Source organism: Suricata suricatta, chromosome 12 (genome assembly GCF_006229205.1).
Source record: "Suricata suricatta isolate VVHF042 chromosome 12, meerkat_22Aug2017_6uvM2_HiC, whole genome shotgun sequence".
Classification (NCBI taxonomy): domain Eukaryota; kingdom Metazoa; phylum Chordata; class Mammalia; order Carnivora; family Herpestidae; genus Suricata; species Suricata suricatta.
This window is the reverse complement of record NC_043711.1, coordinates 79,175,187-79,200,542: the sequence shown is the minus strand read 5'-3', so window position 1 is coordinate 79,200,542 and position 25,356 is coordinate 79,175,187. Positions and strand designations below refer to the sequence as shown.

The window sequence follows — 25,356 nt, the reverse complement described above, 5'->3', positions numbered from 1 at the left end:
AACTGGGAACAGATCAACTCCTCTGTATAACAGAGAGGATTTGGGGATTCCTGTGGCAGTCCACAAGACCGAGGGGGGGGTGGGCAGAAAAGGGATCAGGGGGATGGAAGGCAGTGTGAGGGACAGTGGCTGCCAGGTAGAATAAGGGGACGCCCTGGAAATGGGAACGCGGGAGGAGGGTACTCTAGGAACAGGCCTAGGTTTTGAAAGCCCCAATTCCTTCTCACTCCTTAAACCTTGAGTAAACTTCCTCTGTTGACGGGAGGCTCACTCCTGCACCATTGGTACCCAAAGCCAACCTGTGGCCACAGAAGCCCCTCTGCTTCCCAGGGCCAGGGGTGGGGAGAACCCATAGCAAAAGCCAGCTGCGGTCCTGCCCAAGGCAGAGGGGACAATCCTGGGGCTGGGTTTCCTCTCTGGAAGATTCAAATGGTCTTCTGAGCAGAGAAATGGGTAAGAGGGCAGCAGAAAGACAAGAAAGGAGCATCTCAAGATCAGGTGTTACCTGCTGAATCGGTGTGCATGTAACAATGTTGCAGATAAGACAAACTGAGCCCAGGGGATCAAACAACCTTCCCGGGGTCCCCCAGCCAGCCAACAGTGCAGCCACTGTGAGGGGCCACACCTGCCCTCCCATGCCATTAGAGGAGGGAGGCTGGGACTCAGAGCGGGAAGGCCTTGCTCTAGGTTACACAGCAATTCAGCAGAAGGGCCAGGATGCAGGGACTCCAGATCCTGGTCTCTGCCTGCTGCCAGCCTGGGAAAGCTGCCCAGCCCTTTCACCCACTTTTTGCCTTGTGCAGAGGAGAGGTTGAGCGGGGTAGGGGAGGCAGCATATTCTGAGAAATTCACTCAGGCCCAGACACCAGGGGCTGCATCGGACCCCCTTGCACCCCGCCGGGCAGGCCAGCAACATTCTGGAAGTCCACCTGAGCAAGACAGTATCTGAGGACCCACGTGCTCAAAGTGGGGTGCTAGGCAAGATGCTCACACCGTGCACGCGCGATCCCAGCTAACCCACAGGCGGCCCTGGACGGTGGGCTTCTCCGCTGTTTTCTGTGCGGCCAGGGAGACACTGGGCGGAGGAGGACTGAGGCCTCAGGACTCACAGTCCAGTGCTCGAGTCCGCGGCGGGCGCTGTCGGCAGGAGGGGCTTGGCGGAGCGCCCAGGCCGGCGGGGGGGGAGGGCGCCCCGCGCCGGATGCTCTCCCTGCCCCTGTCGGAGCTGCTCAGCGGCGGATTCCGGAACCACCGGCTGGCCGGAGCAGGAAGGCGCAACAATGGGGAGTCGACAGCGCCAGGGAGCCGGGTTCCGGAGCCAGGGTGCGGCCCGCCCCGCCCCCAACACGGTGAGACCCGGGTCCCTGGTCCGGGGACCAACGAGATTATCGAGATTATGAGATTAACGGATGCCACTGTTTGAGCCCTTACTGTTGGGACCTGCCTCAACCGCCTTACCTGGCTTATCTTGTGGGAGCCTCACCTCACCCCTGTGATTTAGCCCTAGTTTACAGATATGCCCAAGGTAAGGAAGAGGTGAAAGTGAGATCTGAACCTAGGCGATCTGGCCCCAGATCCTGAGCTCTTAACTATTTATTACACACGCACGCATGCGCGCGCACACACCATGTGCTCTATATACCTTCTCCTATTTTTTCCTTTTCACTTACATCATTGACAGCTTTCTGTGTCATAAACGCAATCCTCCATGATCCCCGTTTAAAGATGCTAGGAAGATCTTGTCCATGTACCGGGTCCCACCCCATCTTTCCCACCAGCCAAGGGGCTTGGGTTCCCACCATGGGCACCCTGGCATTGAGTTAAGGCCAGCTTCCTTTAATTTCAATGGATGATGACCATGGTGGCACCAAGGGGTGGACTGATGGGAGCTTCACCCCTTCTTAATGCCCATCAGAAGCCCTTCTGCCAGCCACATAGACGCATCTTCTGGATAAAATTTGCTTGGTATGCAAACGAAGCTTAAAGGCAGGCCCCCTGCAGCACCCCTGTTAGACTGCTACACCCAAGTCCCTCCCACAGAGAAGGTCCAGAGACAGACATGCTCACCAGGTTTCCTGCTTTGAACACAATATGTGGTGGACACATTGCAGGGTTCTTAGATTCTGGTCTGGTGAAGACTTGGAGCCCAGAGCCACAGAAAACCCACAAGGACCCAGCCCGGCTGAGTGGTCCTTGTTCCAGAAGAATGTCCAGAAAGGACGGGGCAGCTGGAGCTGGAAGAGGGGCCAGCCTGGGGCTGTGTTTCCTGCTTTTTATGTAAGATCAAGGCCTTAGATCAGCACGATGATGACCAAGAATGCCCACCCACCTCCCTTCCATCTGAGGCAGACTGTGAGACCCCAGGGCAGTGGGGCTGGGGGGGAAGGCAGGAGGCTTGTTTTTATTTATTTTTATTATTATTTTATTTGTTAACATTTATTTATTGTTGAGAGATAGAGACAGAGTACGAGCAGGGTAGGGGCAGGGAGAGAGGGAGACACAGAATCCAAAGCAGGCTCCAGGCTCCAAGCTGTCAGCACAGAGCCCGACATGGGCCCCGAATCCATGAACGGCAAGATCATGACCTGAGCCGAAGTTGGATGCTTAACCGACTGAGCCACCCAGGTGCCCCTGTTATTTTTATCTTAGAGCGCGCATATGGGTGGGGGGAGAAGGGCCAAGGCAGACAGAGAGAATCTCAAGCAGGCTCCACACTCATCGCAGAGCCCGACTCAGGGCTCAATCTCACGACCCGGGGATCGAGAGTCCAATGCTCAACTGACTTGGTCACCCAGTGCTCCGGGAGACTTGTTAAAGACACTCCACTGAGGTGGAGGGGCTTGTCATCCAAGAGTGATGAACCAGCTGAGGTCCCCTTCCAGAGCCCCCGTGGCCCCCACAGGCCAGCTGGGAGCACTGGATGTGGAACCAGGATACCAGAGATTTGTGATTTGTGTTCTGGTTTCATTCCCAATGATGGGCTGTTTTCATGGCCTTAGACCAGTCCTTCCCCTGCTCTGGGCCTCTAGCTTCCATTCCTACCGTAGCAGGGACCTCCAAGGGCTCTTCCCATTCTGACAGGGGCTCTGGCTGTGGTCCTTTCTCTTTCTGGGGTCACCTGAGCTGTCAAGTGGATGAGCTGGTAGAAGTCACCTGTCTGAAATTTCCTTTCACCAGTAATTATTGTCTTCCAAGGACAGCTGCTACTTGGGGGTCACCCAGCATCCACTTTCCCCTTCTTAGGGCAGCAGCTCCCAAGTGTCCTTGGGGAAAACTCCCTCTTCCACTGCTGCCAGCTACAATGAGTAGAGCTGGAGTCCACTGAGAGGAAGGTGACCAGAGGGGGAAATGCCTATCTTCCATTCCCTGAGCTGTCCAAGGTAGTCATGTGACCCAATTCCAGCCAATGGCATCAGGTTCAGGATTTGTCCCAAATGCTGCGAAGTCAAGAAGCGTAAAAGCTGGGAGGGTTGGCGGATGCCATTGCTGGCGCCCATCCTGCCTCTGTGGGGAGGGGAGCCGTGACAGAGAAGGCAGAGCTTGGGGGTGGAGAGATCCACCTGCTGCTGTTAGCTTAAGCCCTCCGGTCCACTGTGCCTGAAGCCAACTGCCCTGGGCTGAAATGTTCACGTCTGGGAGCCAAAATGCCTTTGTCACTTACAGCCACTTTGAAGTGGGTTTTCTGTTGCTCATGACCAGAAGCATCGTGACTGTTTTGTTGGATTTACTTGATTCTACCACACCATCGACAGGAAGATAATTTTTTATAGGAAAATATGATATCCATTCACATAACAGCTTTTTGATGAAAAAGGCGTATCAAGGATGCCCTTCAAAGGCTGACAGTAGGATGTTTTTATTTCTAAAATGGTCTCCTTTGGTGATTGGATCAACGTTCTTCACATTTAAAGTCTAAACTTTTTTTGGATGCATTTGGCAAGCTTTACTTCTAATTACATGGCCTGCCTGGCGATAGCCTTCTGTACAGTTAATAGCCTCGTATTTCCATGTGACATCAATGTAGAAGTCATGTTAAGTGATATTTAAGGATCTGATCTGGTAAAATTCCATCAGGCTTGACCGCAGCCCCTTGAACAACAGGACAGCGTGAGGCCCCCTTATCACCCTCCACCCGCTGACTGGTATGCTCCTTGGACGTCAATTGTGGGGCAACATCCTCATTCCAGACATGTTAAGATGCCAGTGTGGGGCCAGTGTGTCAGAACGAGTTCTGGTGGAATTACCATTTCCTGTGGGCCGGGCACCGAGCTAAGCGGGACAGACGTATGACCTTGGGCAAGTAACATCACCGCCCTGGCTCTGTGTTGCCACATCTGTGAACGAGAATAACAACTTCCCAGAGGGGCTGGGGAGGTTTGTTGAGAAACATCAGTGTAAAATGCTTCGAACAGTGTTGGCATCTAAGGATTGCCCGATATGTGTTAGCTGCTGCTGTTTGAATTCTCACAACTGCCCTTGGAGGTCAATCGGATAATCCTACTTGGTGGTTTAGGACCCTGACATTGGAGACGAGAAGGAGGCAGGTCCTAGGTCACTCCTCTGGGAAGGAGATGGTGGATCTGGGGCTCAAGGCCAGGCCTGTCCAGTACTCGGGCTCATGTTCTTAACCATAATGCCATGTGGAGTCAAACCCACCTTGCCTGCTGCTACCCACCCTGCCCTGGCTGCCTACCTATCCTTAGGCCTTGAATGCTCTGCAGGGGCCCCTGGCATGAAGGGGCTGAGCTCCAGTGCTCTGGACGTGCCCAGCTCCCAGTGACCCCTGCCATTGGACTTACCTCGTGTTTGCCACCCCATTTCCAGACTGTAAGAAATGCCTTCCTAATGTCCAGCTGCTGCAGAGGGGCCCCAAGTGACACCTTTCCAGCCTGTCACTCAACCATCTCCTTTCTGGTGGGCTGCACTACTTCGGAGCTTGGTTAGAAAGCAGTGTCATTCCCCGCCCAGGACCTCTGCCCCCTTCCCACTTTTAATCTGATGGCTCTCTGACACTAGATCGCCTGGAAGAGAGCACACACCCAGGCATACACCCTAACTTCACACAACTCAGCTAAGGGTAGATCTCGCGGCTGCAAGGTGGCCGCAGGGCAAGGGCAGACGCAGCAGGTGCTGGCTGAGCCTCTCTCTTTCCCGAGGGGTCTCGCTGGGACCTCACAGATGCTGCTACTTTCCCTGAGTAGGTAGGATTCTTCCAGAGCAGAGGAAAAGGCTGAGACCTTGCTGTGCCACCAAGTCTTTTATACTCAGGATTCATTCCAGGAGAATGTACGTAATGATGTAGACGGTTCCTCAAAAGGAATGTTTACTGAAGTTGAATCTCCTGGTTTTTGAGGCTTCCATACCTCTATGTCCATCCCTCTAGTGACCTAGATCACTGTTTCCCCAAGCAAGCTCACGTGGCACTGGAGGGTCCCCGTGGTGGCTTTGTGTGGCTTGGTAGCTCATTTCTTCTTATTGGGGAATAATACCCCATTGTCTGAATGTAACAAAGTTTGCTTACCCACTCACCAACTGAAGAGCATTTGGGTGGTTTCTGGTTTGGTGACATGATGAATAAAGCTGCCAGAAACATTCACGTGTACTTTTTCGCGTAGACGTAACTTTTCAGTGCAACTGGGTAAACGTGTAGGGGTGCAATTGCTGGATTGCATGGTTAAAAATATATTTACTTTTTGTAAGAAACTGCCAAACTGTCTTCCAAAGTGGCTGTACTATTTTGCATTCCCATCAGCAATGAGCAAGAATTTCTGCTGCTTTTTAGCCTTGCCAGTGTTTGGTATTAAGAGTGTTGTGGATATTAGCCATTCTAAAAGGCATGAAGTGATGTCTCATTTGAATTTGAACTTTATGACCTAGGTCATTTTAATGACCTATGGCACTGAGCATCTTCAATATGCTTATTTGCAACCTGTATATTTTCTCTGGTGAGGTGTCTGTTCAGATCTGATGCCCACTTACAAATTGGGCTGTTTTCTTATTGCTGAGTTTTATTTTATTTAATTTATTTATTTATTTATTTATTTTAAACATGGGTTCTTTGAGTCATGAGTATTTAAAAAAATTGTTTTTACATTTATTTATTATTGAGAGACAGAGCATGAATGGGGGAGGGGCAGATAGAGAAGGAGCCACAGAATCTGAAGCAGGCTCCAGGCTCTGAGCTGTCAGCACAGAGCCTGACGTGGGGCCTGAACCAGCAAACCACAAGATCGTGACCTGAGCTGAAGTCAGTCGCTCAACCAACTAAGCCACCCAGGTGCCCCCTTATTGTTGAGTTTTAAATATTTTGTGTATATTTAGGACACCAGTCCTTTATCAGATATGTGTTTTGCAAATATCCTCTGGAGAAAAAGTGGCTTATCTTTTCAATCTCTTAACATTCTTTCACAAAGCTGAAGTCTTTCCTTTTGTTTTAAGTTTGTTAGTTTATTTTTTTTGAGAGAGAGAGAGAGAGAGAGAGAGAGAGAGAGAGAGAGAGAGAGGTCCACCATAAGCTGGGGAGGAATAGAAAGACAGGGAGAGAGAGAATTCCAAGCAGGTCCTTGGCTGTCAGCGCAGAGCCAGACTCAGGACTGGACCTCTCATACTGAGATCATGACCTGCGCCAAAGTTAAGAGTTGGACAATTAACCCACTGAGCCACCCAGGTGCTTCTAGACTGGTGTTTTTCTTTCAACACTAAATATTTCATTCCATTCTTCTTGCTTGTCCGGTTTCTGATGAGAAGTCTAATGTAATTCTCATCCTTATTCTTCAATAGGTAAGGTGTGTTTTGGCTTTTTGCAAGACTTTCTCTTTGTTTTCCTGCAATTTGACTTTTCTTTTTTTTTTCTTTTCTTTCTTTTTTTTTTTTTTTAAACATTTACTTTTCTTAGTCTCTACACCCACCATGGGGCTCAAACTCATGACCTCGAGATCAGGAGTTGCATGCTTTTCTGACTGAGCCAGCCATGCACCCCTCTTTTCCTGCAATTTGAATATGCTATGCTCAGGTGTAGATTTTTGGAATTTACTCTGCTTGATACTTTCTGAGCTTTCTGAATTTGTGGTCTGCTATCTATCATTAATTTTGGAAAACTGTAAGCCATGCCAGTCTTCTGCTTTCTCTTCTAGTTTTCCTGTTTTGTGTATGTTACGCCTTTTGTAAATGTCCCACAGTCCTAGATACTCCATTCTAGTATTTTTTCTTTTTACTTTTCACTTCTTTCCTGCCCCCCCCGCCCCCGCTTTGGTGAGATATAATTAACATATAACACTGTGTAACCTTAATGTATACAGTGTGATGCTTTGATATACTTATGATTACCAACAATTGTTAGTAAACACCTCCATCGTTTTGCATAATTACTTTTTTCTAGTGAGGAACACTTAAGATCTACTCTCTTAGCAACTTTCAAGTACACAATACAGTATATTGCTAACTACAGTCTCCATCCTGTAGGTTAGACCCCCCAAGCTTCTTCACCTTATAACTGGACGTTTGGAACATTTGACCAAATATCTCTCAGTTTCCTTCATTCCCCAACCTTGGAAATGACCATTCTATCCTCTGTCACTATGAATCTATTTGGCTGTTAATGCGCACTACTTTAGGATTTTTATGACTTCTTGGCTTGGGGTTCACGCAGCTTTTTTTTTAAATGATTTTTTTAAATTTATTTTTGAGAGAAAGAGAGAGACAGCATGAGCAGGGGAGGGTCAGAGAGAGAGAGGGAGACACAGAATCTGAAGTCATGCTCCAGGTTCTGAGCTGTCAGCACAGAGCCTGACGCGGGGCTCGAACCCACTAACTGCGAGATCATGACCTGAGCTGAAGCCCGACGCTCAACCGACTGAGCCACCCAGGCGCCCTACACACAGCTTCTTAAATCTGTAGTAGGTTTATGTCTTTTGGCCAAAGTGGGAAGCTTTCAACTATTATTTCAGTCTATCTTCTACACCACATGACTTCTCTTCTCCTTGTGGGATTTCAATGACATACATGGATTTTGGTATTTTCCCACGGGCCCCTGAAGTTCTGTTCATTTTGTTCATTTCTGGTTTCTTTGTTCAGACTGTAGAACTTTTATTGGTCTGTCTTCAAGGTCACTGCTTCTTTCCTCTGTCATCTCTGATGGGCCACCATATCCATCAGTAAGTTTGTTGTTCCTGTTACTGTATTTTTTAGTTTTACAATTTTCATCTGGTTTTTCTCTATACCTTCTTTTTCTTTGCGGAAATGTTCTATTTTTCTGTTTCTGGAATGCTCATGGTTGCTTGCTGAAGTTCTTCTTTTCCTTCCTTCTCCTTTTTGGGGGATAGTTACTTTAATATCCTTGTCAGATAATCCCAAGTTCGGTGTCATCTTGATGTTAGCATCGGTTTTTTGGTTTTGTTTGGTTTTAATTAAGCAGGCTCTATGCCCAACATGGGGCTCAAACTCACGACCCTGAGATCAAGAGTCACATGCTCTACCGACTGAGCCAGCCAGGCCCCTGATGTTAGCATCTGTTGATTGCCCCTTCCCATTCCAGTTCAGCCTTTTTCTCGCTTTTGGTATGATGCATAATATTTTATTTCATCCTGGACTTTTTGAGTATTATGAGTCACGGGTTCCTTTTAAAATCTACTTTAGGGGCACCTGGGTGGCTCAGTCAGTTAAATGGCCTGCTTTGGCTCAGGTCAGGATCTCACGGTTTGTGGGTTTGAGTCCCACATCGGGCTCTGTGCTGAAGGCTCGGAGCCTGGAGTCTGCTTTGGATTCTGTGTCTCCCTCTCTCTCTGCCCCTCCCCTGCTCATGTTCTGTCTTTCAAAAATAAATAAATATTTCAAAAATAAATAAATAAAACAAAATCTATTTTAATATGCATTCAACTTGTTCCAGTTCAGAATGAACATCATGGCTCACATTTGCGGTCTGTGAGCTTGAATGTCAATGTAGTTTCAAATCAGCACTATTTTGGTCTGTCCCGCTGTGTGCTATCCAGAGGCCAATCCGGAACCGTACAGTATTTCACATCATAATTCAGTTCTCAAAGCTTTTGCTGTTAGTTCTGGTGAACTTTGCTTGGGGGTATGCCCTGGACTTCAGACACAAATTAAAAGAATCTCTTCCTGCAGCTTCCTCTTCTCTGGAGCCTTCCCCACACAATCTAGCTGCGAGGGGGTGGGTGCTGCCTCTTTGTTAGCTCTGCTTAGCGCGAAGCAAGGGTAGCAACGCTTCAGGCACAACACTCCCTGGGGGCGGGAGAGGGTGGGGGATCCTCGCTGATCACATTTGTGCAGAGAGCTCCACATCACAGCCATCTCTGGTAGAGGACTACCCAGACGGTAGTGCAGAGCAGGGATGGTGGACAAGCCCCACGCCAGTCTCCCCAAAGCCTGCTGGGAGAGGGAGAGCTGTGGCTTATTTCGTGGGGTTCACCGGGAGAAGGGCAAACATTGTCAAAAGGAATGTTTCTCGTTGCTGTCCCTCCCAGCCCTATGACTCCAGAAGGAGGGCTTTCGTTGGGACTTCGTGCTTGGTAATGGTTTTGGGTTTTGCCATCTCTGGTGCCCAGGCTGGGATCTAGAAGTGGTAAAGCCCGTGAGACTCCCAACTAAGTCATCCTCTGAGACCCAAGTTGTCTCGCCAGTTCACCCTTTTCCCACTGTCAAAGGAGTCTGAGGGTGCTTTATGTGTTTTGTCAAGTTTTTGGTTTTAAGTGGAAGGAATGGCGTGGAATCCACTTACTCACCTTGTCTGGAAATGGAAGCCCTGTAGATATTTTTTTAAGTCACATTTTAAGTATAATTTACATGTGATAAAATGTATCCATTTAAAGTATACATTTCCATGAGTTTCAACAAAGGTATATATCCATGTAGCCACAGTCAAAATATAGAACATTCCCATCTCCCCAAAAGGTTCCCTTGTGCCCCTTGCCAACCAAGTCCCCCATCCCAGGCCTCACACAAGTACGGATCTATGTCCCTGTGAATTACACTTCTCTTTCCTAGAGCTTCAGGTAAAATCACACAGAATGTATTCTTTGACAAAAGTTTGCCTTAAAAAAATTTTTTTTAATGCTTATTTGAGAGACAGAGAGAGTGTAGACGGGGGAGGGACAGAGAGAGAGGGAGAGAGAATCCCAAGCAGTCTCCACACTGCCCGTGCACAGCCTGACACAGGTCTTGAACTCACAAAACCGTGAGATCACGACCTGAGACGAAACCAAGAATTGGATGCTTAACCAACTGAGCCACCCAGGAGCCCCTACATTTTTTTTATGTTTATTTATTTTTGAGAGAGAGAGTGAGAGCAAGTGAGTGAGGGAGGGACAGAGATTGCCTTCTTTAGTTCAGCATGTCTGAGATTCATCCATTATCACCAAGTGTATCAGCATTTCATTCCTTTTCATTGCTAAGTAGAAGTCATTATATTTCCGTATGCTTTTGTTTGGGCTGCCCCCATCCTCTGCCCTTACCTGACAAACCCCAAGAGCCAATGGACCACTGGGGCCCCTACCACAACTCCTGCTGTGTTTTCTGCTCTCAGAGCACCTTCTCTTGACCCAAGTGAGGAAAAGCTTGATGCATCACTTAGCACTTACCTCAAGGCCTGGGTAGGATACAATTTCAGAATAAAAGGATGGTTTCTTCTGGACCCACCTGCGTTGATCTGTCATAGACTTATGAATCACATGCTCAGACCAAAGCAAGAAAACAGTCATTCACTTTGGCAGGGTTTTAGGGCATTCTAACTTTGGTCTTTTATTGCTGTTTGTGTTCTCCCAGTTTGTAATAGGGGGATGAACATGCCCTTCATTTTATGCAAGAATGACCACCAGATCACAGGGATGCCTAACTAATGCCCATCCCTCCAGGCTGAATTCCTGCTGGCTTGTGAGGCGTTGGGTACCTCACCAAATGCTCTTACCCACACTCTCAGGTTGTCTGTCTGTCCAATCCATGCACTCATATCCCCAGGAGACGGCATTTGGTACTCCAGGCAGCTGATTCACTTTGTGATGGCATGTGACACACTGGCTAGGGGGTGACCTGGCCTTACGGATTCTCTCCTGGCTAGTTACATGCACAAAGTGGATACATGATTTCTCTGACTGCTATCATCACAATATTCTGCATTCTGACTCACAAATGAAGGCCTAAGTGGTTCTGATAGAGGAAATCAGAGCCAAATTTTGTTTTCTCTCAGTGCAGGGTTGGATAGGTTCTTTATAAAAAGATGACTGAATATTTCTCACTTAGCAAAGTCCTAAGGTAAGTAGGTGATGGCCAGGTTTCTATACTATCAATCTGTTTGGGTACAAGCTCCTTTGAAAATGTGCCTCGTCAGAATTTCTTCATATACTGCAACCAAAACAACATATTGCAGCAGATGGAACACAGAAGTAGATGTCAGAACTCAGCTGTCTTCTATTAAGCTAGGCATTAAGAAAGATTTGCAAAAATGTAAAATAATGCCACCCTTTTAATATGGTTTGGGAGAAAATATATTTGTGGAAAATTTAGCTCTCAAAGAAAGAATGCAAGAAAAACTTCCGAACTAAAGGACATACTTCCAGATTAACGTGATCTTCTAAATGCCCAGCACGTAAATGTAAAACAGAAGACAAAGAAAAGAAAAAAGAAGACCCACACAAGACCATCTTATGAAGTTTCATCACGCTATAGATACGCAGAAGGTCCTAGAAGATTTCAGCAAAATACAAGCAATCACATATAGAGAAACAAATCAAAATGGCACCACCATTCTCAACAACACTGGAGACTAGAAGACAATGCAGCAAAGCCTTTGTCCTTAGGGAAAATAATTAGCCATCTACGATAATATTCTCAACCAAACGATCAGGGACATTTTTGGACATCCTGTGGTAGAGTATTGTAGGAATGGTCCTCCGTGAAGTACACCTCCTTTTGGCCATATCCCTTTGTGATGGGACTTTGCTGTTCCTTGTGAGAAGAATCTATCTCTTCATGCTCCTGAGTCTGGGCTGGCCATGTGACTTGTTCTAACCAACAGACCATGGCAGAAGTGAGAGTGTGTGAGTCCCACAGCCAAGGCTTTCCAGTGGCCTTGAAGTGGTCTCCTCTCATCTTCTGGACTAGAGACCATCTGGAACTGAGACCAGCACGCTGTGAAGCTGGGCACATCTACTGGAGCATGAGACCACAGAAGAAAATAACTCAAAGTGAGGCATCGAGACGCAGCAGTGCAGGGGCGCCTGGGTGGCTCAGTCGGTTAAGCATCCAACTTCGACTCAGGCCATGATCTCACGGTTCATGAGTTTGAGCCCCATGTTGGGCTCTGTGCTGACAGCTCGGAGCCTGGAGCCTGCTTCAAATTCTGTCTCCCTCTCTCTGCCCCTCCCCTGCTCATTCTCTCTTTCAAAAATAAACAAACATTAAAAAAAAAAAAAGACATAGCTGTGTAATGTGAAATTCCTAGAGCAATTTAATGGTATTTCCTATTCTCTTTTTCTTTAGAATTGCTTATATATTTATTTTATATACTTTATATATTATTATACTTATTTGCATATTATTATTATGTATTAAGGGTATGAGGTTTTTTTGCAAATATTTTCTCTTCATCATGGCTTATCTTTTATTTATGGCACGTTTCAGGATAGAGACATCTTATTTTTTTATCATACTTCTAGATGGTCACAACTATTAATAATTTCCTTTGGGGTGCCTGGGCAGGGCTCAGTCAGTGAAGCATCCAAATGACTAAGGTCATGATCTCACGGTTCATGGGTTCAAGCCTTGCACTGGGCTCTGTGCTGACAGCTCAGATCCTTGGAGCCTGCTCCGGATTCTGTCTCCCTCTCTCTGCCCCTCCCCCACTCCTGCTCTATCTCTCAAAAATAAATGTCGAAAAAAATTTTTTTAAATTTCCTTTGTATTTATGTCCTTGAACTTTTTTTTTTTTTAGGAAGGCTCTTTCAATTCAAAGACTTGATGTTATTTTCTTGCTTAAAAACAAAACAAAAAAACAGCCCTATACCCCCGCCCCTCCCCCAACCAATATAAGCAATTGGTGCAGTATGTCCGTCATTGTCAAAGAGAGAGCTAAGAGTTTTAAATAGTTCTCTAGTGAGTGGTCTGGAGTTAGGAGAGCCAGGCAAGGAGCTGCTGCTTTCCTACGGACTTTTCCCACAGTCCAGCCTGAAAGGTACACTGCTGAAGTGTGCCCGGAATCTAACTACCTCCTGTCCTCGCTTCTACCAGTCTGGTCAAGGCCTCCATCATCTCTGGCCCAAACGACCCCAAGAGCTGGCTCACCGGGGTGCTACTTCCACACCTGCCCTCATTTCAGTTATCTGCTGGTAGGAAATAAACTACTTCAAGACCAAGTTATTAAATCTCACAATTCTTTGGTTCTCCTGAGCTGAGGGAGGTGGTCCTTCTAGTCACGTGATGTTCCTGGAGCCGTGGGCATCGGGGGGCAGAACGTCCACGTGGCTCACTCAACTTGGCTGGCGGCTGGTGCTGGCAGTTGGCTGGGTTCTCAGCTGGACTCCGGACCATAGGCCTCAATTCTCTACCCTGTGGCCTCTCTGTGGAGACGGGGCCCAAGAGCTAGCATTCCAAGGGAAGGGAGTAGAAGCTGGCAGTTCTCTTAAGGCTTGGAAGTCCCAGAACATCTCTTCTACTGTCTTCTGTAGGTCAAAGCAGCCGTGAGGGCAGCCCAGACTCCAGGGGAACGGAGGCATCACGGGCGCCACCTCTGGAGATTACCTACCCATGGCAGCCTTCAGTCTATTTTCCACTGCTGAAATCCACCAGGGACATCCATCGCACTCATGGTCACATTTCATGCCCTGCCTGACCCGACTCCTGCCCAACTCCGGCCCGTACACTTCTGCTCTCCCCATACTGCCCCTTCCTAGCTTCCCAGCACCCCTAACTCACCCCTCCAAGCCTCACTCGGCTACTTCACACTTCAGATAGCTGACACTACTCATTTATTTGCATTCTGGGTTCTCCCCTAGAATTGAGGGTGCTTGGCAGCAGTGCCTTTCTCCATCCTAGCCTGTGTTTACTCCTTGACTCTTGGCACCCAGAAGAACATTAATCACAGGGCTGGCATACCATAAATATATTCTGCACTCTGCTGAATTTATTTCCCTAAATCTTGGAAACGGATGCCTTGAGAAACAGATGAATTAATTTGAAGAGAGGCAAAACCACAGTGGTAATTAGCGCCCAGGCCCAGGAGTGGACCAGTTCCACAAACCTACTGGCAACTAGTTCTCCCTTCCTAACATTAGGGGGCCAGCTGTTTTCCCTGGATGCCCTGCAGGACAGCCGCCGCAGCAAGCCCAGCCTCTGATGCGTCAGTGGTCGGTCTGCCCTACGCATGCGTGGAACCCATCAGACACACTCTGGGCAGAAGCCAGGCGAGTGCTGCCCTTGGCATTTTTATTTTAATCCATTTTGGTGTCAGCTGTCCCTCGTTAATTCACCGAATTTAATGAGACGGTTGAGTGACAACCCCTAAACTACAGCTTCCTGATGATTCCAGAAGCCACTGGAGTCCAACACGGTAATCAAAGCAAATCCACATATATCCAAGAAGCAGGCACCGGGTAAGGGAATTATTCTTACAGACACACGTTCCGCATGTGTCAAAGGCAAATCGGAGTCCAGGACAGTATTAACAAAGCTGATTTATACGTACACTCGCGGCAAGAGAACCCTTCCGCCATCACTCGTGTCGGCGGGGGTTCAATGGTGTCAGGGAGCATGTTTCATTGACTAAGAAGGAAATTCGGTCTCCTCGAAAAAGGATCTACAAGGGTAGGACCAGTGGAGTGAAGGGAGCCTCACGGGTTTCTTCCGGTACATTTGGCCATCCTCGGGTGGCTGCAAGGGGGCAAGCGAGCAGTTTGGGGACATTTCAAAAGAGGAAAGGGTGGAGGGTGCTCTGTGGCAGCAACTTCCTGGAACAAGTGGGGGGTCGACAGGATGACAGCAGTCCACTGTCATCACAGTTCTGGGGAGGGTGGGGGTGGCTTTCCTGCAGAAAGTTCCTTGCATGATCCTCAAATGTAAAATCATTACCATCTTAGAATTGAAAGTTATCTTAGAAGACATCCACTTGTGACCCACCACCCGTGGTCTTCACCCTAAGTGCATTCAGTGAATGGAAAACCTCCAAAACGGGGGATTGGTGTCTGAGCCTTTGCAAATGGCAGAAGCAGAACTAGAGGCCTTCCTGGTTCCCAGCACTGTGAACAGAACCACCATGCTTCTCAAAAATAAAACAAGGGAAACAAGGAAAATACGCCAGTAGCAACTGAACCAAGTTCTAGCTGAACCCAAAGGATACCCCTGCTCCCTTACTCACAGAGGCCTGACCCACAGTTATGGGGCCCAGGGGCTCTGGGCTTCGGGGGAACCTGAGCCCCTCCCCAGCAAAGAGAGGAGAGTCCTCAGTTGGTCCAAATCAGCCAATTTTCCAGAGTTCATCTCTCGCCAGTGAACATGAGGGAAAAGTGGGCGGCTGGGAGGGCATCTGGAAAAGAAAGTTCGAGGGCTTTTTCAGGAGCTGATAGAAGCGGTCTTTTCTGCCGGGGGACACGGGTGGGTTTGTTTTCCGTGTGTGGGGAAAAGGCTTATACAATGTGGCAACAGGAAGTGAAAGTCAAAACCTCCCTTCTAGTACGTCATCCTATAGAATCAAGGTATTTAGGAAAGAAAAAAATGAACACATTCAAAGACATATTGGCTTTTTTTGTTTTAATAAAACCAAAGAATTGGAAATACCCCAAGTCTCCAAAAGCAAGGCGTCAGGAACACAGTGCAAAGACTTTGAAACAGGCCCCCCCAAACCCGTCCACACTTAATGGGGTGCTGTGTAGCCACACACTCTTTAAGCTACTTCATAATGATGTAAATTGAGGGAAACAGATAATGCAGATGAGTCTTGTCCACACAGATGCAAATTGTACCCTCTAAAGACCTAAATGTAACCGATTTTGACTGTGTGGATATTGGCTGATTTTGCCAGTTTTGGGTCTACTAAGCAAATTCATTTCAGCATTCCTACTGGGCTTGTTATATTTTTATTTCCTCTTTGGATTCTCCTTTGAACCAGTTAAAATGGCTTACTAGTTCCCTCATTAATGAGCAAGTTAAATAAAATCTTTAAAAACGTTTGTTTTGTATTTGAGTCATGATTTGACTTTCTAAAAAAAAAAAGAGCCTCTAACACGAAGTTAAATTTAGTACATTCGTTTGCTCTTACTTATAGCTCTCTTCAAAATAGCTATAAATGGACAATTCCTCTTGATAAAACATCACGTGGAGGAAAAAAAGAACCCAGAATGCAAAATTGTACTAGACCTAAAAATTCTAAGTGCCCACGGCAAGAATTAAAAGAGGAGAAAAAAAAATTAATGTCTGATTTGTAAGAGTGGTAGGACCCTAGAGATTTTTTTTTGAATCCTGACTTTTTATTATTCTGTTCTGTTATACATGAAAACTAACAGAAGGGCGCCTGGCTGGCTCAGTTGGTAAAGCATGCAACTCTTGATCTTGCGGTTGTGAGTTCAAGCCCCATGATGGATGTAAAGATTACTTAGAAATAAAAATCTTTAAGGGGCATCTGAGTGGCTCAGATGGGTAAGCATCCGACTTCGGCTCAAGTCGTGATCTCGTGGTCCATGAGTTTGAGCCCCGCATCCAGCTCTGTGCTGGTATCTCAGAGCCTGGGGGCCGGTTTGAATTCTGTGTCTCCCTCTCTTCCCCTTCCCCCCCTCACACTGTTTCTCTCTCTCTCAAAAATAAGTAAACATTTAAAAAAATTAAAAAAAATAAAAATTAAAAAAAATTAAAAATAATATTAAACTAAGAAACAAAGGGCCCATCTGAGTTTTGTATTGTTGCTGTAACAGATCACCACAAAGTTAGTGGCTTAAAACGACACACATTTATCGTCTTAATAGTTCTGGAGGTCCTAAGTCCAAAACGGGTCTCATTGGGCCAAAACCAAAGTGCTATTAGGCAGGCTGGTTCCTTCTGGAGGCCCCTGGGGAGAAATGCTTCCTTGTGTTTTCCAGCTTCTAGAGACCACCACAGGCCTGGGCTTCTAGGCCCTTCTTCCATCCTCAAAGCCAGCAGGCAGGGCATCTTCAGATGTCTTTCCTTTGATTCCTCAAGACTCGATTCTACTGAACCGCCTACGTAATCAATCCATGACCTCCCACCTCAGGGTCCCGAGCATAATCACATCGGCAAAGTCCCTTTGAGGTTGTAACAAGATAGTGACAGGCCCTGCCTAACTCAGTTCCATGACAACGGCTTCCCTGTTGTTTCCAAGTGAGCGTACCACACCGAGTGCTGAATGCCAAGAGCACACAGCGCAGGGTCTCGTTTAAATTTCATTCCCAACATGCAGTACTGTAACAGGAAAATAAAATGCCAGCTGCCTCTTGAGGTAGGGTGGGGACTGAGAAAGGGTACAAAGGAACTTTCTGAGATGATGGTCATATTCTATAGCTTGATATTGTTTTTATTATATTTTTTATTTTAAATTTATTCTTGAGACAGAGCATGAGCAGAGGAGGGGCAGAAAGAGAGAGGGAGACACAGAATCGGAAGACCAGCTCCAGGATCCGAGCTGTCAGCACGGAGCTCGACACGGGGGCTCGAACCAACGAACTGTGAGATCATGACCTGAGCTGAAGTCGGATGCTCAACCGACTTGAGCCACCAGGCGCCCCAACCCAACTTGATATTGTTTTAAGGTACAAAAGTATGCACAACTGCCAAATTCTAGTATGTATTTGGGGGAATTGTGGGGGTGTCCGCCGTTTATCCTGAAAGGTGATCTGAAAGGATGCATTCATAGAGGGATGAAGAGATGTGTGATAAATAGGTTTAGTAACATGTTCATGGTAGAATGTAGGTGGGGGGATTACGAGTATTTGCTATAAAAATCTTTCATTGTTGTTTGAGGATTCTTATAATGGAATTTTGAGAAAAACAAGCTATGACCCTGAAATACTCCTCCAGTGATTTAAATCGAGATGGATTTGGAAAATCGTCATCGCAACTCCTTGAACAAGCTCTCTGCTTAGAATCCCTCAGCCAGGGCACTTTGGGGAGGTGTTTATAAAGGTGTGGGAGTATTACTGACTGCGTCTCCATCGCAGGGGAGGGGGGAGAATTGCTCACACGCACAGGGGAGGGAAGCCAGCAGCAGGTCTGCCCACAGGACAAAGAACCTCTACACTGGGGCCCCCAGGAACACCAACTCAAAACCCCAATCCTGCCTTCGTAACCCTCCATCGGTGCGCGGCAGCACAGTAACGGGGCGGTGGTGCATTTCTCGGAAGCTAGTTGCCATCTCCTGCTTCTGGTAACTCCAGAGAGAACCCAGCTCTACCCAGAACACGTACTGAATAAAACGGCTGATGATGCGCGGTGGCTGGGCGGGGGGCGCTCCCTGATTGCTCCCTCCCTTCAGCGAAGTTACACGCCTACCAATCCCCTATCCCCAGAGGGCCCACAGGGAAGGATGCCCCTGCCTCCGTTCTTCCACCAAGATACCACCTCCAACCCGACAATCCCACACAACACCCCCACGGTCACGGCCCCTCCCCCATCCCCGGTACCAAACGGCCCAAGGAGGCACCTGAAAGTAACCACAGTCACACGGAGCTGAGAAAAGCCAGCATAAAGCACTTTTATTGCAATAATAAAACTTGAAACTCATACATAGTGCAGGGAGGTGGGGATGGGGGGTAGTCAGCAATGATTTCTCTCATCAAATCACTACACAGGACAGCAAAGGGGTAGGGGGGGGGAGGGAGGAGAAGCCAGGAAACTCTGAGATCAGCAGCGGGGAGCCGAACATCAAAAACCAGGAGATGCTGCAGCTGTGATGACCAGCATCGTTTTTCTCAAGACAACACTCAGGGGTCTGTCGTGATGGCTGGGCTTTCGTTGGGTGTTAAGTGTCTTACAAACAGCACCTTCAATTTAAACTTTCGATTAAAGTTCTCGAAATTTGGGAAGTGGAGCTTGGAGAGCTAGGAGATTACAAAAGTCCTGAATATCCGTTAGAAAAACCACAGGATGGGAGAGGAAATAAAAACAAAACAAAACAGAAAAAAAAAAACCAGCCAGACCACGAAGAAGGCGTCAGAGGTCCCTGCTGGCCTGGGGACGGATACGTGTAGTGTCCAACATCGCGGTGAGAACCATCTGCTCCCAAAAGGCAGAGGGTGTAAGGGGGGGGCGGGGCGGGGCAGGGAGGCAAAGGCTCTCCCCCTCCCCATTTCAGTTTTGGGTAGGGCTTTTAATTCAACCCAAGGACATCTCTCAACTTGGAGAGAATTTGGGCCTCGACAGCGCCTCAAATCTGCTATGGCTTTGCAGCGTAGCAGCAAGAATGTTTCATATATAATAGATAAAAATTTCATCCAAAAAAAAATAAAATAAAATAAAGATTCTTGCAACCCCCCCCCACCAATTCCTATTCTAAAATTAACCCATTATTTGTGCTGTTAATACTTGACTAATACTTAAGTGAAAACCTAGATCCAAAAGACTGAAACCGAACCTTCACCCCAAAACGAAAACAAAATAAAATGAGTAACTTGAGGTTTATGGCATATCGTTTAGGTCAACACGCATTCGAGGAGAAAGGGAAGGAGCGAAGCCGGGTGACAACACATTCAGTCGGGGTCGATGTTTATACAAAGAGTGTGGAGTGGAACATCAGGAAAAGCTCCATACGATTCGCGTGTGTGCGTCTGGAGGCGCCACTTCCCTCCACGGCACATCTGTTGGGGACAGAAAAATCTGTCAGTTCCAGCAACATAGGGCCCTGTGGGCGCGGCGGGGGCAGGCGCGAGGCTGTCGGCCACGTCCAGGCCCCTCCTCATGAGCGGCGAGGTCTCCCTTGGGACGAGCCACTTCGGCTCCGGCCGGGCTCGGGCTGGATTCCCAGGTGAGCGGTCTCCTTCCTGCCTAAATTGGCAGTGTTTTTTATTTTAACCCAAGGTGATGTTTACCTTGCAGAGGAGAGCGGTGACTGTACAGTTCACCGTGATCACTGGGTCTCCAAGATCTGGATGCCAATAGGAATCACCCGGGGGCGGGGGGGGGGGCGCTTCAAAAACTCGAAATGCTTGGATCCCACCCCCAGTAATCGTGGTTAAGTGGTTGGAGGTGTGGCCTGGGCATCGGGAGGGTCGTCAAACAGGCTTCCCAGGTGACTTCCACATGTACAACCCTAAGCTGCTATATCATTCCCGCTGAAGGGATTTAGACAATGTCTGCAGTCTTTATTCATCGACTCAGACCTCCAACTTCTAGATGTGCCCTCTGGCTTTCCAGCAAGAGCTTTGCAAGAAGCTGAGCTGTCCGCTGGCAGCGTGTGGGGCGGGTGAGGCGAGGGTGACTCACAGCCCCTCTTCTCCCTGCCTTCCCTTCCCTCCGTCCTACCAGATTTACAGAACACCGGACCCAAATCAGGATAATTCCAAGGCTCTCCTCAAATACTTTTAGGTCCAAAGGGCTCAGCTCTCAGAGAACAGGAAAGAGGGTTTAGATTAGGGACAGACCTTTGGGCAGACAGAGGGTTCTGTAAGGAGTTCCCTCCTGGCGAGAATGACAGTACAGAAGTCAAGGTCAGCAAACCTGCTCAGGCCTGTATGACCCAGGTATGTAGGGCCAACCACAGAGAGAGGAAAAGAGCTTAAGAATTTCAAAAGCGCTCGTCCGTAAAGAAGTCCACAGCAGGACGAGGTGAGACCACGACAGACAGAGTGGCAGCTCTCGAACAAAAGCCCTCTCCCTCCGGCCCCAGTTGTGGTGCTCTGGTCCCAGGGTCTAAAGGAGAGGTCTGGGGCCAACTGGAAAGAAGATGACACCACTTGTGTGTTTTATGATCCTGACTCCCACATGAAAAGTTATGAGTCGCAAGGACATGGAGTTTGGTTTCCTAGCAATGAGGGTAAAGGAAGGAGAACCAGTCCAGGAAGGGGTTCTGGGGCTAGTCTGCCACTGTCTGGAAGTGACCTCAAGTAAAGTCTTTCTCTCTGGGCCTCAGTTTCCTGACCTATTACATGGGAAGGCTGGTCAGTCCCGAAGGCCCCTTCCGAGGACTGCCCGGGAGCGTCCTCTCCACTTCAATTGCGTGGCCCGGCCTCACCTTCCCAGCCTGCCTGTGCGTGCTCCGGGGTCCTGGACTTGGCCCCGAGGCAGCTGGCCGGGATGACAGTGCCTCTGTCACACCCCCCGACAGGCAGTGGCCACACTCCACATGGCGAGGGGGCCGCACGCACTAGCACGGGGTGAGTCATCCTCCAGTCTTACTTCTAAAGAACCAAAATGCCAGCATGACAAATTTGGCCGTATTTTCAGTCCCAACTCAGCGTTGGTTTATAAGTTATATACAGAAACATAATCCCCTTAAACAGCTCTGATCAGCTGCCCCAGCCCGATGAGTCTGAGAGCCTGTGCCACTCCTTTCCACAGGGCAAGCCGACCTTTGCACTCACGGTGTACGCTCGTAACCAAAGCCGAAACGCGACCCGCCAGAGCAAGGACGTGGGGGGGGAAATCCCATGGCATTTTCGGTGCCGCTGCCACCAAACATGGGTAAATAGGGGAGCTGCAGAGGCAGGGCCCTCGGCATTCGGCTCCTTACCTGAGAACAGGGGGCTCGGGGAGGAGGCCGCCCCTGTCATTCCAGCTTCAGGAGCTCCACGTCGAAGACGAGAGTGGCGTTTGGCGGGATGATGCCCGGGTGCCCGGTGGCGCCGTAGGCGTAGTCTGGGGAGACGGTCAGCCTGGCCCGCTGGCCCACGCTCATCTGCAAAGGGCGGGGAGGCTCAGCGGGGCGCCCGCCCCACTGCCTCTGTTCCAAGCAGGGCTGTCCTCGGGGTGACTGGGCACACCCACCGGGCCTCTCCCCGCGCAGCCCCGAGGCCGGCAGTCAGGCTGTGTGGTCCCTGTGCCTGGCTCTCAGGGGCCCATGGAGCCAGCTCTCTGCCCACGGCTCACTGACGTGGAAGTGTCACTGCCCAGCCCTTCAGGGGCCTGTCACTCAGAGGACATGGTGTGTGGCATCTATGCTCTTAAAGAAAGGAGCCCTCTGACCAAAACTCTGCTTTAGAAGAAAACGCACACACAGAGTCTACTTTGTCTGTACTTTCTGTATCTGTACTTGCAGTCAGACATAGAGAAAAACGTTCGAAAAACAGGGTTTCACAAAGTAGCATGTACAGTACGTTACCATTTGTGTAGAAAGAGGGAAATAGTTATACATTCATACCTTGCCTACAGAAATAGAACACACCTTTGGAAGGACACAAATAACACCCGCAGATTTTCACAGGGAGAACAGAGTGCAGTGGCCAGCATGGAGGGAAATTCTTCACTTTTAAAAATACATCTGGGCAAACCACAAGAGACCTTAAATACTAGAACAAACTGAGGGTTGATGGGGGAGGGGGAGAGGGGAAAAGGGGTGATGGGCATGGAGAAGGGCACTTGTGGGGATGAGCCTTGGGTGTTATATGGAAACCAACTTGAAAATAAACTATAAAACTATAAAAAAAATCTGTACTTTTTCATTTCCAAATCCAAACCTACATGAAAAGTGAGTTTCAATATTATTTTCTGACTGAGGAGCAGGCTCTCTGCTCTGCCCATGCTTCCAGCACCCTCTGCTAAGCCTTCCGGAGCGCGTTCCCGGCTCCCGGGCCCAGCCCAGGAGATAGCGACTGAGCATCCAGCTGCAGTCCGCGTTAGGCTCCAGCGAGGCTCAGAAACTCTGCTCAGATTTCCTTTTGGAATCCAGGGCATGCTGAACCAGGGTGGCAAGGGCAGTCAGAAGCATTCTGGCTTAATCCAATGGACTTGAAAACGATCATGCCCAGGGGTGCCTGGGTGGCTCGGTCAGTCGAGCATCTGACTCTTGCTTTCGGCTCAGGCCACAATCCCAGCGCTGTGAGATGCACCCTGCTTGAGATTCTCTCTCTCTCCCCCTCTGCCCCCTCCCCAGTTCATGCTTGCTCTTGCTCTCTCTCTCTCAAGTAAAAAACAAAACAAAACAAAACACAAAACAAAACAAAATGATCAAGTCCTTTTACGCAGCAATTCCACTCCCAGGATCTTCTGCTAACAACCCAAGTGCTCATTACCAGGGGAGTGGTTTCAGGCACGTCTGCGACATGGGTCAGCCGCGAGAAAGAACACAGAGGCCTTAAACACACTAACATGGAAACACGGCCTAGATACAGTTCGAGGAGGAAAAAGCTGCCAAAATCGTGCCTGTGGCAGGACTGCGCACCTGTAAACACGTGTAAGCAAAACAACAGTCTCGGAAGAAAGGGAAAAGGGGCACAAGATAACCCCCCTTCTTCCTGTGCTTTCTCACGCGCACAAACATTGAGGGGGGTTTCAGAGATGCTCTAAGCAGGTCTCAGACTGCTCAGACTTCTCACTAGTGACAGCGCTGTGGGCTCAGAGGGAGACCAGGCATCTCCCCAACACCTGCTGAGGCCTCACCTCGGGATGCAAACGAGGCTGATAACACTATCTCGGGGGCAGCCTCGGCTCTTGGAACACAGCACAGCTATTGTCCCAGTGCCGGAACAGCCACAGAAGATGGCTGTGGTGTGGACAATGGTTGGCACGGTCGCTGGGGGATGGGCTGCAGGCCGAGAGCCAGCCAGACGAGGGCAGCGGGGACAGAGATTTCCAGAGGGAAGGAAACCCCACAGATCGTCTCCTCTCGAACTGCCAACCCTCTGCCCAGCAGGAACAGGAATCTAGGCACTTGGGAGGGGGGTGGCTTCAAGTTTCTGCAAGGTAAGCAGTTCGTCTGGAGATAAATCAGGGAGATTTTCTAGAGGAAGTAGAGCAGTGTGTATTCTGGAAACGAGAAAGACAGAAATCTTTCTCTCCACTTTGGTTACGTCTCAGTTCTCGTTGGCGAGAGGGAAACAGACTGATGAGCCACCACGAAGGGCGGATTATAAAGCGCCCTGAGTCTCAGGACGCCGGAACCTGGTTAGCACCGAGAAAAACAGCTGGGCTCGATGGAAGGCTAGAATCCAGCTGAAATCTGGCAACCCTGCGTTGTCCCCTGGGAATTCTGTCCTGTTGGCAGAACAAAAGCTGTTTACACACACGGGGAGGAAGGGCTGAGGAAATGGACTCAAGACAAACAAAATGACTCCCGTCCAGGAGGACAACCTCTCAGAAGGGGTCTGACCCAGCAGGGCCAATAATAAGACAAATGCAAACGAAAACCACACCAAGGTAACATTTCCCACTCACTATATTGTCCTGAATCCAAAAGTTTAACAACACACTGTGCTGGAGGGGCGGGGAGGAGCCAGGCCCCCTTACGGCCTGCTGGGGGCCCGTCTACTCCCTACGGATGGCAACTCTGCAAGATGTCACAATACAGCGCGCACAGCCGGTGAGCCCCTTGCCCCGACTCCTGAGAGTCTGCCTACACTGAGGCCAATGCAAAATCACGTCCACAAGGCTGGTCACTGCGGCACTGCTTATGATAGCGAAGTACTGGAAATGCCCAGCAAGAGGGCACTGATCAAGTCGGTGACAGCACGCCCACCTAAGGGAACGTGGTTAAGAGAGCCGCCTCCTCTTTTCATGTCCAGATATATAAAGTGTGGAAGACAGATTAAGTGAAAAAGCAAAGCGCAGAACACTGTGTGTGTCTACAGGGGTAAAAAGTCTGCTTAAAGAAACTCTCCAAAAAATGTTAGTAACATGACTTGCTGTGGGGGAGGGGGTTGGCAGGTCGGGGAGGGATGGAAGGAAGAGTTTCCACTTGGGCCTTTTTGGATCTTTGACCATATGAAGGCCCTACGCAGAGCATCAGTTAAAAGGCAGACACCAGGAAAGGAGACAAGACAAAACAACAAAACAAACGCGAGCATACCTGGGCAACCCCTTCTTCCCAGCCTCGGATCACCTCCTGCTTGCCTAGCATAAACTTAAAGGGCTTGTTTCTGTCCCGGGAGGAATCAAATTTCTTTCCGTCTTCAAGCATCCCTGTGAAAAAGGGCAGGCGTAACATGAGCGACAAGGAGTGACCGTGCGACCAGTCTGACGCCGGAAGCAGAGTGGCTGTCCCCGATGCCAGCGCTGAAGGGTGCCCTCCGTGGGCCTCAGTGGAGCTGGAACAGGCCCTCCACCCGGGTGTGTGAATGTCCTTCCCGCCTCCGAGCAGCAGGGCCTGGCTACCTGGTGTGGGACCAGGAAGTGTGGGCGCTCCTGACGGGTTCCCAGCACGCTACCCCCCGCCCCGGCACTAAGAGTCCGGAGGCACACACAACAGCTGAGAGTCACATA

The 25,356-nt window shown here is 49.0% G+C and overlaps 1 protein-coding gene, 1 long non-coding RNA gene and 1 other non-coding gene across 3 annotated transcripts; 1 reads left to right on the top strand and 2 right to left on the bottom strand.

Moving 5' to 3' along the window:
• The first annotated feature begins 1,064 nt into the window (after positions 1-1,064).
• LOC115274853 lies at positions 1,065-13,361 on the top strand. The gene is made up of 2 exons (XR_003901289.1): positions 1,065-1,525; positions 13,237-13,361. It is a non-coding gene; the product is annotated as an uncharacterized LOC115274853 (long non-coding RNA).
• On the bottom strand, positions 8,420-8,492 carry TRNAK-CUU. The gene has a single exon. It is a non-coding gene; the product is annotated as a tRNA-Lys (tRNA).
• A 5,315-nt stretch (positions 13,362-18,676) lies between the features above and the next one.
• FKBP1A (FKBP prolyl isomerase 1A) lies at positions 18,677-25,096 on the bottom strand. Its single transcript, XM_029917978.1, has 3 exons — positions 24,944-25,096; positions 21,674-21,838; positions 18,677-19,802 (listed from the first exon to the last, which is right to left on the bottom strand). The coding sequence occupies exons 1-2, from the start codon at positions 25,079-25,081 to the stop codon at positions 21,710-21,712; spliced, it is 267 nt and encodes an 88-aa protein (XP_029773838.1). The 5' UTR covers positions 25,082-25,096; the 3' UTR covers positions 18,677-19,802; positions 21,674-21,709.
• Between the last annotated feature and the right edge of the window lie 260 nt (positions 25,097-25,356).